At 42.9% G+C, this 17,968-nt stretch overlaps 3 protein-coding genes across 5 annotated transcripts in view; 2 read left to right on the top strand and 1 right to left on the bottom strand.

The window, feature by feature from the left end:
• Window positions 1–12,879, top strand: part of Rrp6 (exosome component Rrp6) — a 27,858-nt gene extending 14,979 nt beyond the window's left edge. The window contains exons 12-21 of one of the 2 annotated variants that reach the window (XM_084598756.1): window positions 255–305; window positions 1,450–1,564; window positions 5,620–5,743; window positions 6,859–6,947; window positions 7,599–7,649; window positions 8,779–8,862; window positions 10,826–10,981; window positions 11,125–11,296; window positions 12,602–12,660; window positions 12,747–12,879. In XM_084598756.1, coding sequence (XP_084454882.1) covers window positions 255–305; window positions 1,450–1,564; window positions 5,620–5,743; window positions 6,859–6,947; window positions 7,599–7,649; window positions 8,779–8,862; window positions 10,826–10,981; window positions 11,125–11,296; window positions 12,602–12,660; window positions 12,747–12,839 — 994 coding nt within the window. In that variant the 3' untranslated portion in view covers window positions 12,840–12,879. Of the gene's footprint in view, window positions 1–254; window positions 306–1,449; window positions 1,565–5,619; window positions 5,744–6,858; window positions 6,948–7,598; window positions 7,650–8,778; window positions 8,863–10,825; window positions 10,982–11,121; window positions 11,297–12,601; window positions 12,661–12,746 lie in introns of both variants that reach the window. The other variant, XM_084598755.1, reaches the window with a different exon arrangement.
• On the bottom strand, window positions 12,795–17,968 carry LOC146197041 (neo-calmodulin-like). Of its 2 annotated transcripts, none has more exons than XM_084598757.1 (4): window positions 17,899–17,968; window positions 16,380–16,736; window positions 14,029–14,127; window positions 12,795–12,928 (listed from the first exon to the last, which is right to left on the bottom strand). In XM_084598757.1, the coding sequence occupies exons 1-4, from the start codon at window positions 17,929–17,931 to the stop codon at window positions 12,872–12,874; spliced, it is 546 nt and encodes a 181-aa protein (XP_084454883.1). In that variant the 5' UTR covers window positions 17,932–17,968; the 3' UTR covers window positions 12,795–12,871. The 2 variants fall into 2 exon arrangements, with proteins under 2 accessions (XP_084454883.1, XP_084454884.1); XM_084598758.1 differs by lacking the exon at window positions 17,899–17,968 and adding an exon at window positions 16,824–17,106.
• LOC146197040 (ubiquitin carboxyl-terminal hydrolase 48-like) overlaps window positions 17,143–17,968 on the top strand; it is a 59,958-nt gene continuing 59,132 nt past the window's right edge. The window contains exon 1 of the mRNA XM_084598753.1: window positions 17,143–17,624. Within this exon, the coding sequence (XP_084454879.1) occupies window positions 17,491–17,624 (134 nt within the window). The 5' untranslated portion in view covers window positions 17,143–17,490. The remainder of the gene's footprint in view (window positions 17,625–17,968) is intronic.

Below are 17,968 nucleotides of genomic sequence, written 5' to 3'. Positions count from 1 at the left end.
AGGCGAATTTTCTTGTGAAACAGTATGAACTGATAGTAATAATGGCTCATAGCCAAAGTAACCTCCTTTATTAAGGGGTCATGTTTTATTTGATATTACCGTTGCAGGAGGCGTTGTGGAGTTGCTTGATGTTTTGAGGACACTACACCTGCCTCCAAATTGCAAGATAACAGAAGTGTATAGCTTGAAAATTCAAAACTTTTATGTTTTATGGCATTTATAACTTAATAGATCTTTTTCCCTTTTATGTGCAGATATGTGTTGCCGAAGCACATGATCCTGGAGATATCTGAAATTCTTCCAAGGTAATCCGCTCAGTCTGGTTCGACTGCTTCACATTCAGTGACGATGCAATGCCCATTTGGAGCAACCCCTTCTGATGTTAGTGCACAATATATTTATCCAGTTGCCAGTCACTAATGGTGAATATTTTTTAATAACCACAGTTCATTAGCCACTCATTTCCTACTTTTATGTTCTATTCTTTGAAGGGGAACAGCTTTAAAATTGCAAAATGTGGTCGAAAAATTGATTGAAAAATATTTGTATCCTCTTGTATGCTTTATTTTATTTGTTGCCCTGAAGTTCCGTTATTAACAACAAAATGAATCAAATCACACAAGAAATAAAAAGTAGCTTTTTTTTTTTTTTTTTGCTGAGAGCTGCATTCTCCCTTAAAATTATCTTTGATGAGTAATTACAGTTGTTGTACGTTACATTTGCACAAACTAGGATTTGCAGTGTCGTCAGTAGTAACATCAGGGTTGTCATGAAAGTTGTTTTGTTTCCTAGCAGTTAAGCAGTTAGAAAAATTAACATTTATTTCTTGTCTTCGTTGTGTATTTTTTTGCAGTGTTTTGTGTTTTGTTGTGTGTATGTGCAGTGTTTTGTTTTTGTCTGACACTCTGAGTGAAAAAGAGAGGGAAGCATATGAAAGGAAAGGTAGGTAAGTCAGCTAGGGTGGAGTAGTATGGTTGGCAATCCTATAGGCTATCGTACATGTGGGCAGGGGGACAAAGAAGTTGGAATGGAAGAGAGAGGGAAAGTTCAATGCATTGTATGAAGCAAGTCTGCATTGCCCTTTGTTGTACAGAAACTAAAGACAGCCGTTATCTAAAGTCTGCTGCTTAAGCCTGAACTATCGGTATGGATTGTCATAGAATGATGCTCCCATGCAGTTTTGCTTAACCATGGAAGAAGATTGGCGGAAGGAAGGAGATTTAACAGTGCACATTAAGGTGCAAGCTTTTTGTGTATTTTTCACTTTCTCTTTTCTGATTCTTTGTTGAATTTTCTTTGCATAGGAGCATATTTCTGTTAAGCCCATATTGAGATATACTGTTTGATAAGCTTGCACAGTGTGCCATACTGTTCGCTGGCTGAATTATAAAGAATGCATATGACCCTTGTGCTCTTTTCCTGATTATGCTGCGTCCCCTGTTGTCTCAGGGAGCAGCAGGGCATTGTGGCCTGCTGCAATCCGTGCCCTCCGCTGGTGCGGCAGAACCTCAACGAGCTGCACTCCATCATCCTCAAGGCTCGGGAGGTGCCCCTCAACCAGAAGGTTTGTGGTGGCTGAATGCTTGCGCGTTTCTTTCATGCTGACATCCAAGGGTTTCGTTTCTGTCTTTTTCCATGCCAACTTGCTGCAGTTGGGGACCTTGTGGCAAGGTATATGATCATGACAAGGCTCCGTGATGTTTAACTGTTTATAGGACTGTACTAGTTCTTAGCCGCTCTGCACAATTACACGGCACCTAGAGCTTGGCTTTTTACCTGCCTCACAACACTTTGATGATGTTACACACTGGAGACAGGATAGATTGGAAATGAAAAAAAAAAGGGAAGGTAAAAGATAACATAGTGATCGTGGAACCTTTTGGTGACCTTCAGATCTCCTGAAATGTGTCATTGATGGTAAAATTATCGAGTTCTGTTTGCGGAAATTCAGTTTGAAGGCAGCGCTGAACACCTCTGGCAGCAGGCAAGAGCTCAGTTGTGGACAAGCAGCCCTAGATGTAGAGGCTACGACATCACCGACAGTTTGGAGAGTTTAGGGTAGACGATACTGTAACGAGCATGGCTGTTATATGGTATCACTGTAACGAGCATGGCGTACAAAGCTGCCTGCGCAGGATGGTCTCCAAGCGTCTGGCCGAGGTCCGTCCATGGCAACTGTTCCCACGGCAACCACGGTCTCTGTGCCACCGGCCGACAAACCTGCGGGACCAACCGAGAGACAGCTACGAAAGAGCAAGACAGTTAATTCGAGACCTGCTCCGCTGCGTAATTAGGGCCATACCTTTAGTAGGAAAAAGCACCTCGTAAATGCAGCCACTGACCGTATAATGATATGATTACCCATCGGAAGATGAAGCTAAAAAAAGTTAGAGCATCACAGCACGTTCTCGGCTCCAGATTGCAGTTAGGTTCAAAACACTGACCAGATTATGGACCGCTGTTCGGCATCTGTGTGAATGGTTACAGCACACGTTTTGCGCTTGAGCAGCTTAAGAAAAGAAAGAAAAAGAAACACCGTCTTTCTCGTGTGTCTTTTGTCTCCACCTTGGGTTCTTTGCCTTGCATGCATTGCCAGGTGGAATGCACTTGTAGTAATGCCCGTTCTCTTATGTCTCCATTGTGATTTAGGTCATCTTTTACTGATATTTTTTGTAGTATGTGCATGCGTTATTAACATTGTAGTAGAAGTGGTGTCTGTATTTTGTACACATTTGCATTGCATTGTCCTTGTCAGAAATTGAGTGAATGACATTGAGCTGGTTTTAACGCAGTTGTGCTGTATTCCCCGAAGGAAATGCTTAGGAGTTATCCTCTCCGGCACATTGCATACTATGGTGAAATTTTCTTCCAACAGTCAACCTTTATAATCTTATTTTGCTTGCACATTTGTGATGCAGTGCCATATTCTGTGTAGCTTCTAGAGCTAGTGTCATGGAACATGCTTGTGTCATGAAACATGCTTTAGTGTCATGGAACATGCTTTACCATATGTCCTCCATTGTATGGATTACTGGTTCGAATGCTACCTGTGAGGTTGCAGTCTTCCTACGCAGCTCACAGTGCCACGTTTTATGCTATTAAGGCAGTTGAACATCAGGGCATTCAAGCGTATTCTGATTTCTCACACATGCTAGAACACTGCTTTCACTAAAATTAATGACAGATAGCATAGCAAATCTTCTTTAAGATGGTCAAGCCATTGGTAATGGTTCAAATAAAGGACTAGCTGTGGCTAGGAACATTATTGGGCTTACACTCAGAACTGCAGTTTCGTGAAGGGAAACCGGACAATTCGCTGAACTGATGAAACCATGCAAACTTTGTTGGTGCTCCCACACCTCTGAACGGTTCTTCATGCGTATAGCCTGAATCCCTGCACAGTGACACCTGTGCAATGGGTGCCTCAACCATCAAATAACTAACTGAGGAAGTTAGAAAGCTGTTCATTTTACGTGGGGCCACACAGGGAACGGTTAACCACATTACCATCACCGTTCAGCTTGGTTTTGGGTATCGGGGGCTTTGTCAAATGCAGTTAATCCTGTGGCCAGACTGGGCTGGCAGTCCAAGCTAGTGTTGTACAGCATGGCATTGGCTTTGCCTGGAAAATTGTGCTGGGCTTAGCCTGAAGGCAAAATTCCGTCTCTTCCTTGACTTCAAACACTGCTTCGAGTTTCCTTGGCTAGGCAGTATTTTCTAAATTTGCATCGTTCAAGCTCCCTGCTAGTATAAGTATCGTGCTGCATTATTCGTAAATGTGCCCTGTATTTCGTTGGTTACACCCTGAGTAAGGGATGCCACAATGAGTAACTTAGGCGTTTCACTTCCAGCATGCGTACATGCGACTGTGATGTGTGGTATGGAAGCTTTGACCAGCCTCTTTTGCACTCATTTCGGTGTCCTTAATTAGTGCAGTACTTTTAGGCAGTCCTCTTCTGTCTGATTACTTTAAGGGGGTTTATGGACCTTGGAAAGAGCATGCTGAGATTGCTGGTATGATGCTTAGCTCTATTTTCTTTTGCGTTGGCACATAGCCTTAATAGACGCTGCATGACCTACCTTCATACAGAAAGGATCTCATCTTCCTCTTTTTCATGTGGTCACTGAGTGAGGGCTCTTATAAAATGTCTTTTTGTGTAGACCTAAGGGAAGAAGTGACATAAGCGATTGACTAATAATTTAGGTAGCTTTTTTTCTTTTTTCTTTTTTAATGGTGCCAGTGCTAGTCTTGCAAAGCAGGGAATCATTTTCTTCAGAACAACCTACTTCTTTCTCCTTGTGAAATGCATTTGAAGAAGAAGACAGTTGACATGATAATTGTATGGAAAGCTCAATGTTGTGAGAACTGACAAACAGCAGTCTGTGGTTTACATAAAAAAAAAAAAGTTAGCTGTGTTTTAACTCTGGTTAACCTATGTTGAATTGCGATAGCAACGGCAGAAGCTTCTTTTGCCTGCTACATTATTCCCCTATCAGTGTAAGGTGCTACCATTATTGGGGACACTTAAGCTGCTACTTCTTCTTAAATCATGGCCTCTGCCGGGACTACGCGACGACTCGAAACCTGGCGCAGTATTGAAATGTTTACCAGAGTGGCATCTGCCAGCAGCATTTTATAGACTGTGTTTTAATATCATGAAAACTGTGCAGCGTTGTTCTAGCAAGAGGCCATATTATGGACAAACTAGCTTTGCTTTCCAATTTTTTCATTACAGCTTGAGCAGTAAAATTTAGAAGTTTTTGAGTACTAAAGTCAATTTTGATTAAAGTTGCACATTGGTTGGCTATATGAAACCACACTTAGACCTTCTGCTCGAGCTCTTTCTTCTTCTTTCTTTCTTTTTTTTTTTTTTCTTAAGGGAAGAAAAGATCCTCTCATGACTCTCAGCACTTGTATGATGTTGTAATGCATTGTCGTTATGTTGACTGAAGTGTGTTGGTTAGCTAGTGGTTTGTGCTGTAAGCTAGGCTTGCTATACATTGCAGTGACATCACTCATGTAACACTCTCTCTCTCTCTCTCTCCTAGCTCTGGTTTTAGCATTCTTTCACAGCTGATGCAAAGTGCAGAAAACTAGCTATTCCATGAAATTTTTTTTGTTAGATTACTGAAAGCCGAATGTTTTACTCAGGAGGCATGCTTTGCGTAGAATTTCAGTGCAATTTTTTTTCTCATGTACGTGAAGGCAGGTTGACTTCACGGAAGATTGTTAATGGGAGGCTTTATGATGCTATCTTTCACTCACTCCACAGCAATATCGGGCCTTGTGTGAGGTGTATCTGCGAAAGCACTTTATACTGTTGATGTTTAGGAGAACTAACTTCACGTCATTATTGGGTTTGGGGGAGGTAGTTGCAAAGCTTTTGTTTGTTTTGCAACTAATGCAAAGAGGCCTCCTTTATGTACAGGTGTTAATACGAGTTGCTGAACACTGCTTTTTTTTCTTGAATGTTCAGGAGTAAGAGCCCTCTCTTTGAACAACGATGATTTACGCGTGATTTCAGAAAGTAACTCTAATGCCCTAAGAGGTAAACCTTACCCAGCCGTTTTGCAGTGCTCATCCGCTGCTTTGTTTTCTTTTATTTTTGCCCCACGAAGACTTTGGTGTGTGAGGAGTCGTCGTGGCCAGTGGCCTCACAGGTGGACTTGGACAGTGTGCTGCACTGCGTCCATGATCGACCCAGGCATGAAGATGCTCACCTGTCTCTGCCAACTATCCTCGGTGAGTGCACTAGCTTTTGGTTTGTTGCCTTACCGGTATCCTTTTAGGTGAGCTTCAGGTTGAAACAAGGGAGCGAGTCGGCAGCATTGTTTGTCTGGTGACATGCTTGTGCCACGTTTTCTGATGCATTCCCTTCCCGAGCTTACTCAAGACATGAATTTTCGTGTTTTTAACTGCTTTCTTTAATCCGTTTCATTTGCTTTGCACTTCAGTCTTGCTGTTTGTTGAAGTTCGCAGTTGCCAGAACTCTTTTGTGCTTCGCTTTGTGCATTATTCGCGAAGAGCTCATGCGAGCCGAGATGGCAAGCTAGTTGGTACTGCACTGTGGAAATAGCGCAGAGGAATGAAGATAAAAGGAAGGAAAACGAAAGATACTCCCGCTTATGGTCAGTGCCCGTGTGTGTCTTCAGTGTTTTTTTTTTTTTCTTTTTTTTTTTGCTGTCATTTCATCGTGCTGCTTTCACAGTGCAAAAGAGAGCTCATAACTGGTGTACTCTCTTAAACTTGAGATTTCCTGAGACCTAGGGTTCTCAAATTGTGTTCTGTTGAATCTTTAGATTCCATGGGGTGTCTTTTGAATTGTCTTGAACACCTGATCTACCTTGTATGCGTCAACTCCATTTTTTATAAAATCTCTCTATTTTCGTACTGATTGTAGTGTGATTTTTTAGAGCTAGTTATTACTAACCGAATTGGGGCTTATTTTTTAAGTCTTGTGAACCCACGTGCTTTCCTTTTTTTTTTTCTTGCATCCATGTTAAACATGAAACAATGCAAGCCGCGACACACAGGTTTTCTGAGCACTTTTCAGAAGACCTTTGGTACTCCCTGAGGCAAAAAAAGAAAAGAATGTGAACCCCTGCTCTAGGGTACGGTGGATTTCCTTCACAGCTGTGACAAGCCGCGACGTTGACAATATGTGGGTTTTATGCTCATTGCTTGCGGTTCATATCATACAAATTCATATCATACTGAAATTATCGCCACCAGCAATATGTCATTGAGGCTCTACTGTCGCATAAACAGCATGTCTCATGTTGATCAGCCTTCTCGTAAATCCTACGACTGCTTGATGATGGCATCATTAATTCTTACGCGGATGGCATTTCATGCAGATGATGACGGCGAACCGGTGCCTACTGAAAGGCATACGCCACAACTGGTAATGAAAGCAGCGCCAAGCTTGGAAGCACTGGCAGCCAAGGTATGCCATGTACCAGCTGTGGAGTTCTGCGATCTTGTGCACTTGCTTACGTGCTCACGGTTTTACTTTACAGTAGCTCTCATGTAACAATACTCTACCGCTCCAGCATAAGAGGCATTTTTTGACGGAAAGTATAGCATATTAGAGGGACTCTTCAACACTTCAGAACTGTGCACCGTTCATATGTGACTTAAGCAAAAAATATATATATGGGTGATCGCCTTTTGTCTTAATAACCCTGGAGATCACAAATGTTGCTCATTTAGGCATTGTATTGTCTGAGCTCTGTGCCTGTGTTTTAAAGAGAGCACTTGCCACTGTCAAGACCCTGGTCTGGTAAAGACAAATCTTTTGCTAAAAAGTCGCTGTATGGCAGCATTTTTCCTGACATTTGTTCACCTATACTTCCTGTTGACCTCTTCTTTTTGCAATGTACGAGCACAGTACGCTGAGACCAGGTGAACGCAGAAAATGCATACATTCCTGAACAGTAGTTGCACAGCAGATCTGAATGTGGCTACTTCAAATTGTGCGAGGTAGTGGGGACTCAGTCCAATGCAGCCTTGTGACACAGGCGTTCGCTGTGATCTCCTTCGTTAGCATGCATTTATGGAGACTGTTCTGCCACTGGCCCTTTACTCTTAATTGCAGACTCCACGCCCACAGTCAAGGGCCAATAGCTTTGTCCTGCCTTACAAACGGGTGAGTAATCACACTGCATCCACTGCTATGGTGGACACCAAGGCTACTTTTGCCTGTTCAAATTTCAAATTATTCGTTCTAATTTGGAACCAGTTTTTGTTACTCATATTTGCTTCATACCCAAGAATTTTTAATTTGCCAACTCAATCACCAAATAATTGTCATCCACCGTGCAGATAACTGTATGGTGAGTCACTATGAGCACTTCTCGTTTGCACCCGCTCCTTGCTTTCAAAGTTACCTGTTCTTGCTAAAATCTTTTTGTTTCACTTTATGTAAAGTAATCAACTAAGGGTATTGGTATTGGTGTTTAATGCATAGGATAAAAAAACATGGAGTTTTTGTGCAAAGATCACTGTTTTGCACCATTTGTAACCTCTGATAGTTGTAGCTTCGAAGGGTTGTATAAAATAAATTTAATAGAGGAATACCTTAATAATGATGAAATAATGAAGATAGTTTACTGATCCCATAGGATCGGGTAGCAATATCCAGTTTAGTTTGGTCATAAAAGTTTCTCGTAAGTGGAGCAGTCTTAGCCACAGAAAGCATTATAGGTTTTAAGATGTTATTTTCAGTATTTGTCTTTGAACTAAACATCACTAGAAAGCGAATTTCATCGCCTGTTTGCCTGCATCAAGTCAGCTTCTAATTAGCATTCGTTTGTTGCCAATCTGGTAAAATAGCCATTGCTTGCTGTCTCCTTGATAATTTCAGGTCACTTCATTACGTTACTTCGGCTAATACCTGTCTTTATATTATGAAGCATGTGGATGTAGCCAGCTTTATTGGCCAATGTTAAAGGGTTACTTGAGAACAACTCCCATCTGGTTTTCATTGTTTGTAAAAATCAATTCTATGGCTATTTCTTTATGTATGCTGATGTTTGTTAACCATCGAAAGGTGTATTTGTAGCCTAGAAAACCGGTTTTAATAACTTTCCTACCACTCGGTTCAAACATCGGCAAGGAGTCTGTGATCACCATTTTGATTTTAATGGCATTGTCAGTCACTGTTACCTTCATGTGATAAAAAGAAAAGTAAAGCAAGAAAAAAGTAGCTCACCAGGCACTTTGCAACACTCTTTTAGGAAGTGCTGATACATTAGTGATGCTTTTTGTGACTGCAGTACAAGGCTGCTGCAGCGCAGGATACTTCTGAAGACGAGACAGCTTCGAGAACACCAGCTGGTGACCGGCTCGAGCTCAGAGATGTAAGTACATGTTGGTTCAACAAGATGGATAACAGCAGCAACCGTGGGGAAAAGCACTTTGTTATGTTCTGGTATTTGCTAGTCACTAAGTCTTCTCTCTCTCTTCCCTTTTTGCTCTTACACTGAAAGGCAGATTGTTGCCGAAATGTGCTTCACAGATACATGCGCCAGAATTTGTATTAGGTATATCTTCTATAAAACAGGGCACCTTAAATCACCCGTCAATATGCGATAGTGCAGTAGTTATCTATGACAGCATTTTTCACACCTTGGTTTACCTCTTAAGGCTTTCAAACCGAGCAATATCAGCTGTCTGATGACATCAGAAGAAAGTAGGAGGAATACTTTAAGTAACTCTGAATTAAGTTACGGTCGTAAATGATGGGGAACAGTTGGAAAGTAAGTAAACTATGCTGCGGAAATAGGGCAGCTCACTGAAGCCACGTACTCGGCTTGCTTCCTGAGGAACGTAATCTTGTAACCGTTTGCAAGTGCATGAGAAGCAGTGTTCAACATTAGCGACACTTGTCCTAGCTATGACCAAATGACGCGTACAGGCAACCTCATGGGTTGCCCACAAATCAAACCAGCCGTTTCATCACCTTCAGCAATAGAATGACATTGGATGTTGGTTAGTCTGCTGCGCAGCTGTAGCCTTCAATGGAGGATAAAGAAAAGATTCTTAGAACTACATTCATAGGTCTGCAGTATTGGGAACTCTGAGATAGCGAAGAACCTCTAGAGGCAGGGGCAACCTCATGGGCTTTCAGCCTAACCTCATGAGGTTGCCCACCTCTACTCAAGAGATTTAGGCCCCTTGAGTTGTGGCTTGGAATTGTCACCCTTTTGTGACAACAAGCCTATTTCATTGGCTTCTGGGTTTTTGCTGCTGTTTTAGCTTTCATTTTTTTTTTTTTTCGTGTGTTGGAATGTTATTAACGGCTACTATTTTATCATTTATGAGCATATTTTTACTGCTCATAAATGAAATTTGGTAGCTGAAATTTGGTTGTCAGTGCCTTTTTTTTTTTAAGCAAGTAAAATTCAAAACGCTGTGTAAGAAAAAGACAGGACACGAGGAACAGCGCTCGCGGGAATCTGCGAATAAAGCCCAAGAAACCACCCTACTGTACTAAACATAATTTATTGCCACCTTTCAGAAGCATTAGCTCTCCCACAAATCTTTATTGCTATCTCTCTTGCCGCACCCATTGTTAGCTCTGCAGTGTCCTCTTGGCTTTTCCATCTCTTCATGGCTCTTCCTACTTCTGTAGTTGGCCTCTGATTGTCCCTGCCACATTGTTTTCAGTTTTGGTGTATTGATGAAGCCATTGATGAAACCTGCTTTGATCTACCAAATTGTCATTCCACTCTCTCTTCTGTCGTCTGCTTCTGCGTTATGTCACCACTGTGAGAAGGCACCCCTCCGAATGCAGTCCGACATTGTCATTTTTGGGTTCGGGCCAGTGAGTAAACATCCTGAGCGTGCATGTGGAGAAAAGCGCAAGCATAGAATGGGAAAAGTGTGAAAGTGACATTTTAGTTAGGCTTGCATCAAGAAAGAATGACATTGACATAATATCGACGCATAAGCTGGAATGTTTGCACAGTTTCCCTCCCCGTGTCACATATAATTTTCTCTTTTTTTACTCTTCGTTTCTGTCTATGTTGACGCTTCGATTCCTGTCTCGTAGTGCACTTCGTCTCTTTCTTCACTTTCTCTGCGGACATTGGCCTGCTCTGTTTATCTTAGTTGGCCTGTTTATCGTACGCAAGCAGCGTAACAAGTGCTAAGCAGACTCAAGTTAATGAGGGAAAGCCGTTCAACTTCTGTACCGCTGCTTGTCATAACGAGGCTGGGCGTCTATGTTTCTCGGGGCTTGCGAGAAGCCTTTTTGAGAAAACAGTATGTGCTGCTCTGTTTGGTGCCTTTCTTTACATTGGTTTACTGCTGCTGGTGCAGGCTGAGGAAGAAGAGGCTTCCGCCAGCGGAGTGGTCACCAAAAGTGAGCGGAAGGAAGAGGAGGATGAAGAGGAAGAAGAAGAAGAAGAGGAAGAAGCCGAGCCAGCTGCCCCATATGAAGACACAGCTTTGAATGAGCCTCTCCGCACGCCAAAGGTACACACCAGGGCAGCAGCTCTGTCCTGTTATTTTGCATTTGTGTACCTGTATGCGCGGCACTGCTGTGGTTTTGTACAGAAACTGCTTTCAGTTACATGAGAGATAAGAGAATGCATTCTGCTGAATTGCCTCACTAGCAGAAGACACGGCGTGGCAAGCGGAAAAAGCCCGAGCCTGATGTGGGCCTGCTTCCCGATGGCCAGACGTATAATTCGCCCCATGTCGGCACCCCGTCCAGTGAGACCGTGGAGGATGGCAGTGAAGGAGGAACCAATTTCCAGCCCTTCGATTACAATGCTCAAACTCCCAAAGGTAATAATAAAAAAGCCATCAAAGGGTGGTAGGGTATTAATCCTGTGTAACTCTGTTCAGGCAGTGCAAATGTCAAATATAAGTCGGATGACAGTATTTCATACAACCTACTGGTCACTGCGCTGCTGAAATGTTAAAAATTTGCAGAATGACTAAAGCAAAGTATGGCGACTATGTTTTAGCAGTTATGGTAAACTTCAAGGTATCTAAGATCTACAGGACTTTGCACACATACTCAGGTGCATGGTTTAAATCAGTAGCAAAATTTGTAACCATTTTACCTGCCTGTGCAGTAGTCTGGCAGGTGGGGATTTTATATTGTTTTGCAGGTGGCGATAAGGGGAGTAAATTTCGCCAGATTTTTACTCTTGTAATAACGCGAATTTAAAGCTGCAAAATGCTGATGCCGGTAGGGGTGTTCGGAGCATGTGACTGCATGCCACATACACGATCACGCTTATTCACTCGTTCATATGCTCAGTTCCCGGGTTCGATCATGACCGCCGGTAGCCGAGTTTCGGTGGAGGCGAAACAAAGAGGCGCCCATGTGCTGTGCGATGTCAGTGCACATTAAAGATCCCCAGGTGGTCTAAATTACTGGAGCCCTCCACTACGGCTCCTCTTTCTCTCTTTCCAGTTTCACTCCCACCTTCCTCCCTTCCCCTTACATGGTTCAGGTATCCACAAAACAAGTGTGACAGATACTGCGCCTTTCCTTCGCTGTGAACCAGTTATTATTATTATTATTATTATTATTATTATTATTATTATTATTATTATTATTATTATTATTATTATAACGTTCATGTAAGGTTTGTCAGGCGCAGTGAGGGAGATGGGTGAAGTGGGGAGTGCTGGTGGTGACGCAGTTTCATATGCAGCTGCTGCTGTAAATCTAATGCTTTACATGTCACCTTTTTCATATCGTTTGTGTAAAATAATGGCATGTAAAATTAAGCCATTGTTTCTAAATCAACTAGTTCGTAGGGGAAATATATTTGTTGAGTTTAACTCTCTGACATGCTCCCCCAATCTTTAGCATGCTGCGTAAATGTAGCCTGGCACAATGTGGCACACCTCAATGATCCAATTTGTTCGTTTGCCGAAAGGATCAAGTCAGCTTAAACTTTATCTTTTGAACTTATTACTTGAACACAGCTTGAACTTCTCACTTGGGGCGGTGACGCAAGCTGTGTTGGGAAGCATTATTCTTCGTAGGCAAAAGGTTGACGTTAGTAATTGATCTTTTATTTTGGGGCTTTAAGTTTGAGTGCGACAAATTTACGACACATTTTTTCCTCACAGCCAACGCACAGAAAAGGCAGCCATGGAGTTACAACCCCGAGAAGCCGAGCGATATGAAGGTGTGTGTGGTGCCTCTGCAGCGTCTGCTGCTATGCAGCCGTGCACTGAAAGTTGTTCGACTTGCTTGCTCTATATTCTGTTGCAGCCCGGAAAACGGAAGCGGAGGAGGCAGCAGGTCAAGAGCCACACATTTGGCAACCAGGACGGCGGCCCCGCTGCCAAGTGGCCCAAGCGATGACCAGCAGATGTGGGGGTCATTAAACTTGTTTTTCATTTCCCAGGTTGCTTCTCAGTAGAGCTGCCTTGCTCCTTGTCCTCTGGCATTACCTGATGAGAGCAGATAGATAAAGAGAGATAAATTTAGTTTTAAAGCAGGCGTTTTTATATTCGCCCAAGGTGGGCAGCCTCTTCAGTCCAGGAAGCCGCGAACCTGAGCCATCTCACTAGTCCGGTAAACGAGACCACTCTGGTCATCCAGGCTGGAGCAGAGGAAAGAAAATTACATCGAGTGACTATGCTTTCAAGCAGCCGGCCTAGTCGGTGAATACAGTGGTCTGGTTTGTTAATTCGTTGTAACTGTCTGAGGGGCTAAATAGAAGTCGAAACAAAAAGACTATTTTTACAGTGGTACAGAGAAATTCAGTGCTGTGTAAAAGTTTATTTAACTTCCAGTTTTTCTGAACCGACACTTAAACATCGTCATAATCACATGTATGAAAAAGGCTGTCTTCAATTTTAGCTTTACACGATAGAAACGAACTTCCTGCTCCTTCGTTTTCGAATTATTGGGTGTTAATTGTACTGCCACTTCCTATGTTGAGTAACACATTGTGTCTTCCGAATGATGGAAAACATGGAGGATAGGACTTGTGATATTGTTAACTACAGTACAATATTCATTGGTGAATCAAATGTGCTGTTGTAATGTTTCTATGTCTGTGTTTGTTTGATCAGGCTCCTTCTTGGGCCAAGGCTTGCCTCTATACACCAAAAATAATACTACACGTTAAACCCCACAAACCAAACCAATTAATATGAAATGTAGGTTAATACAAATCTGGGGCAGTCACCAAGGGCCAGACTTTCTACAATGTCCCCTTATAGTTCTTAATGCATTAATTATTACTGAACCATCCCTTAGTTACTACTCCGTCATTCATTAATAGCATAAGGGGATGTGAATCTTAGCAATAAAACTCATTGGAATCCTGGAACATGCATCATAACTAAAGAATCTGATAAGAATGCAGGTTCATTATGTTTCGACCAAACTGACTTCAACATTGAGCTTGAATCTTTGTTAACCCACGCCCTCCAGACTGCGTGTTACTAAAATTGCGAGTTGCAGATTAGCCATGTATTCTGCAGGTGCTTGTATGTTATTATCCTAGAATGAAAGCGTCAAACTTTGATGCAGAGCTGCTCACCTTATTGAGAAACTCGGAATAATTAATGCGGCCATCCTTGTCAGCATCTACCTCTGCTATGATTTTTTCAGCCTCTTCAAGCGTCATGCTTTGCCCAATCTGGGAAAAAAAGATAATAAATCAAAGCAGAGAGCACTGTAACAAGTGCACACTACTTCTACATAACTCCATGATTTATTTTTACTCAAGACTAAATAAGAATTCAGTTCATTATTGTTCATAGTTTATTGAATACCTTCATTGCCCATAGGGCATTACAGCAGGGGGCTACATATGCTAACTGTGACATTCCATATTTATTTCAATGCATGGTAAAAGGCATCGTTTGACGGAATGTACACAGGGCTTGATGGCAAACTGTTCCAGTCTCGGGCATTTCTAGCAAAAAAATAACACAAAACGTCATCTCTACAAGAAAATTCCCTGACCAAGTCGTGTGGTCCAGTTGCTTCGATATATAATTTGGTGCCTGGATATACTTTTTGCGTCTGATGCCTGTTTTAGAGTAATAAATGTTATGAAAAAATTTTAATCTATCATTTCTTTTGTGGTCCCTTAGCTCTTCCCATTGAAGTTCATGTTCGCTCTCTGTCATGCTAAGTTTTCGGCTGTAATTACCTAGAACAAATCTGACTGCCCTGTTCTGGATTTTCTCATTTGCCTATAAGCTCAGTTGTGTGAGGGTCCCAGCAAACACATCCATACTCGAGTATTGGTTGAACATGACTAAGGTATACCTGCATTTTTAAATTACTTGGATGATGACTGAAATTTCTCCTCAAAAAACCCAAACTGATACTACCCTATTTGCAATATAGTTAACGTCTAAGCGAACATTCTAAATGAAGACCGTATACCAATTGAAATATCATTAATGTATAATGAGAACAGCGAACCTAACACAGAGCCTTGGGGAACTCCAGAGGTCACTGGTGTGTATTGGGAAGAAAAATCGTTCAGAACAACAGCCTCTCTCCGTAATGACAAATATTTGGCATTCCATTTAATTATTTTATAGTCGAGCTTATAAGCTTCTAATTTAGTAAGGAGGAGACTGTGCAAGACTGCATTAGATGCTTTGCAGAAATCTAGGAAAATGCAGTCAAAAACCTGTTGCTTATCAATTGCCAAGGCCAAATTGTGGGTAAATTCTACCAACTGTGTATTGCATGATAAGCCTTGCCTGAAACCATGTTGACTGGAACTTACGAGATTTTGTTTGGTTAATTGAGTCATGACGCAGCTATATATTACATGCTGTATAATCTGACTGGGGATACCAGTCAAGGAAACGGACCTGTAGTTCTGAACAGAATTTCTCATACCACTCATAAATAAAGACAACTCGCGCTAACTTCCGATCACTTGGCAAGGCAATTTTATTGAAGGACTTTTGAAACAACCGCTTGAAGTAAAATACCCGCACATATGCCCGCAATTTCTTACAGTTGCTGCGGGAATGTCATCGGGACCGTACGCCTAGGCTTGGTTCGCATCTTTCAACAATTTACTAACCCCACTAGCACAAAGAGCGACTTCCGGCATCCGATCAATTTCTAAACCGCAAGTGGACTGGACGGCATAAATACAAATGAGAAATAGCGGCTAAAACATTTAGCTTTTGCCTCATTGTGATGATTTCTGCATCATTTTATAAGCAAGTACAGAGTAGTTTTCCTTGCCATTATGTTTCACATACTTCCAAAACTCTTTACTGTCCCTGACAAGTCTTTCATATATATGCGAAAAATATGAGTCCTTTGCAGTGTCGGATTTTTGTCTGAATTCAGTTTTTATTCATTCCTTTCGGCAAGGCCAAACACCCCGGCAAATTAGATTCGGTAGCTTTGATACAATCGGCGCTGCTTTTGAATTAAGACATGTAACTCGGCGTCAAACCATGGTTTGTCTTGAGCTCTCTTAGGATGAAATTCTAGGTGGTACAAAAGCTTCTAATAGATCAAACAGCTTCTCTTTAAACATATTCCATAGTCGCTCTATATTTAGGTTATCTACAAGGGCATCAAAAGTTGGGGAGTACATCTTGAAAGCAGCCTTGATCGTTGATGAAAACAGCACATATATATGACTGCACACAAGATAAATACAAGAGCAACGACTGTTGCTTATTTGCTTGATCAGTGACTTGTGATCTGTATTTTTTGTGAGTAGAAACCAACTTGCGCACCTTCTGATTCCACCGCATTCAGAAAATGTGCCATTCTACTTCAAAAGAAGGAGCGCACGTTACAATATTTAAATTTGTTTGCAAGAGCAAGGTATAATCTCATTTTTGCAGCATTTGTCCTACATAGCAATGCACATATGCAAGTGGCGCGAAAGGTGCGTACCTTAGTAAAGATATTGGCGAGCTCGGCCTTCGTGATGTACCCGTTCGAGTCCCGGTCGAACACTTGGAACGCCTTGAGTACGTCTGCACGCGTGTAGATGCGTGCCGACATCTTTCGCACCATGAAGGCAAGGAATTCCTGGAAGTCTATGCTCCCGTTGAAGTCCCGGTCCACTTGGCGCACAATGCGTGCCATCTCGTCAGTGCTGGGCCGTTCACCCAGCGCGCGCAGCACCATTTCAAGCTCGGCGCAAGAGATGACACCGTCACCGTTGCGGTCGAACAGCAGGAAGGCGCCTTTGATGTCTGCGATCTCTTCGGGCGAAAGCTGCTTGCTGTGCGCCATTTGCGCAAGTGCCTGAAATATGAATGCGTATGCGCGCGCTGCCATTTTTAATCGTGACTGTTGGCCACAGCTGGGACCGTCTTTTGAGCTATTACTTACGCTTATCCAGGGGCCGTGAATCCCAGCAAATGAGTACGTGTATATCCGAACAACGCCCCGTGCCCATATATCACGCGCTCAAATTGCACGTGCGCATAGTAAAAGTAAAAGAGCAAGTAAAACGTACTCGTATTTTAGGAGCGTAAGCATGTCTAAAAAGTGTCATTAGTGAGTCTCTCTTGACTTGCTTTCCGTGGAAGCAATCCGAGCGGACGCATACTGGAGCAGCTGTTCTTTCTCGCAAAAGACGCGCCTTGCAAGAGCAGACGACAAGCCCGACGGGAACGGCGGGACAAGCTCTTCAGTTGCGTAACTTCCTGTCCTGCGGCCTGGCGGGTTGTTGCACTTCCTGATCCTTGAATGTCGCTTCACCGCTTCACCTCTGCGATTGGCATTAGCGGCGGCTTATTATGTTCGTTTTTAAAAATATGTGCTGCGCCGGTTTGTGTGTGGTGTGGCGGGTCAAACGTGTTCCCCACCGTGCTCTAACCAACTAAATGCACGGCTCGGTAACCGCGCTGTGCTGTAGAGTATACGCGTATCGAGAATCTCGAAACATGCTTTAATGTTTGTGTGGTGTGTCCGTTCGCGTTCGGAACAATTTGCTAGCTGTGCACAGTGTGGCAACCGATGAACGCATCATGGTTTGCTGAAGACGGATATTACCATGCCTTCGAAACAGCAGCTGGATAAGATAGCGTGGCAGTGGACTGAAACTGTGGAACCGGCTGATGTAAAGCAAGAACACATCGAGGCCGCCTACCGAGTCAGATGTGGCTCTTGCGAGGCAAATACGTGCAGGTGAGTGCGTGCGTTAAGTGCTGTGATACTGCGTTCATCATCAGCTCAAGGCACGATGCAAGTGCCTGCACGCGCCGTGACAGTCGACGTCGCACCCGTGGCAAAATACGCGGGAAATAGTCGCGTCTGCCGTGGGCACGCGTTCCGCGCTGCAGCGTCTGACAGCGAGCGTGTGCCTCCCTGCATATTGTTTTCTATTCTTTTTTCTTTTTTGTGAAGTATTGGCGCAGTAAACGGGCTCTAACAGACTCGTCTGCGAGTGTGGCGTACTCACCAATGCGCTCCCGCCAAACCGCGTTCGAGGCATCGTTTTGCTTTAGCTTTCGTTCAAGTGAGGGCGCCGG

Source organism: Amblyomma maculatum, chromosome 3, assembly GCF_055883805.1.
Source record: "Amblyomma maculatum isolate TAMU_Amacu chromosome 3, ASM5588380v1, whole genome shotgun sequence".
Classification (NCBI taxonomy): domain Eukaryota; kingdom Metazoa; phylum Arthropoda; class Arachnida; order Ixodida; family Ixodidae; genus Amblyomma; species Amblyomma maculatum.
The sequence above is the reverse complement of the archived record's forward strand: the minus strand, read 5'-3'. Positions and strand labels throughout refer to the sequence as shown.

What these genes read in the sequence shown, in the direction of transcription:
- LOC146197041 (XM_084598757.1), bottom strand. Translation starts at nt 17,931, where the DNA reads ATGCCTCGAACGCGGTTTGGCGGGAGCGCATTG. An exon ending in GGTTTGGCGGGAGCGCATTG is followed by an intron (nt 16,737 to 17,898) that starts GTGAGTACGCCA and finishes TTCATATTTCAG; the next exon opens with GCACTTGCGCAAATGGCGCA. An exon ending in TCGCCAATATCTTTACTAAG is followed by an intron (nt 14,128 to 16,379) that starts GTACGCACCTTT and finishes TTTTTTTCCCAG; the next exon opens with ATTGGGCAAAGCATGACGCT.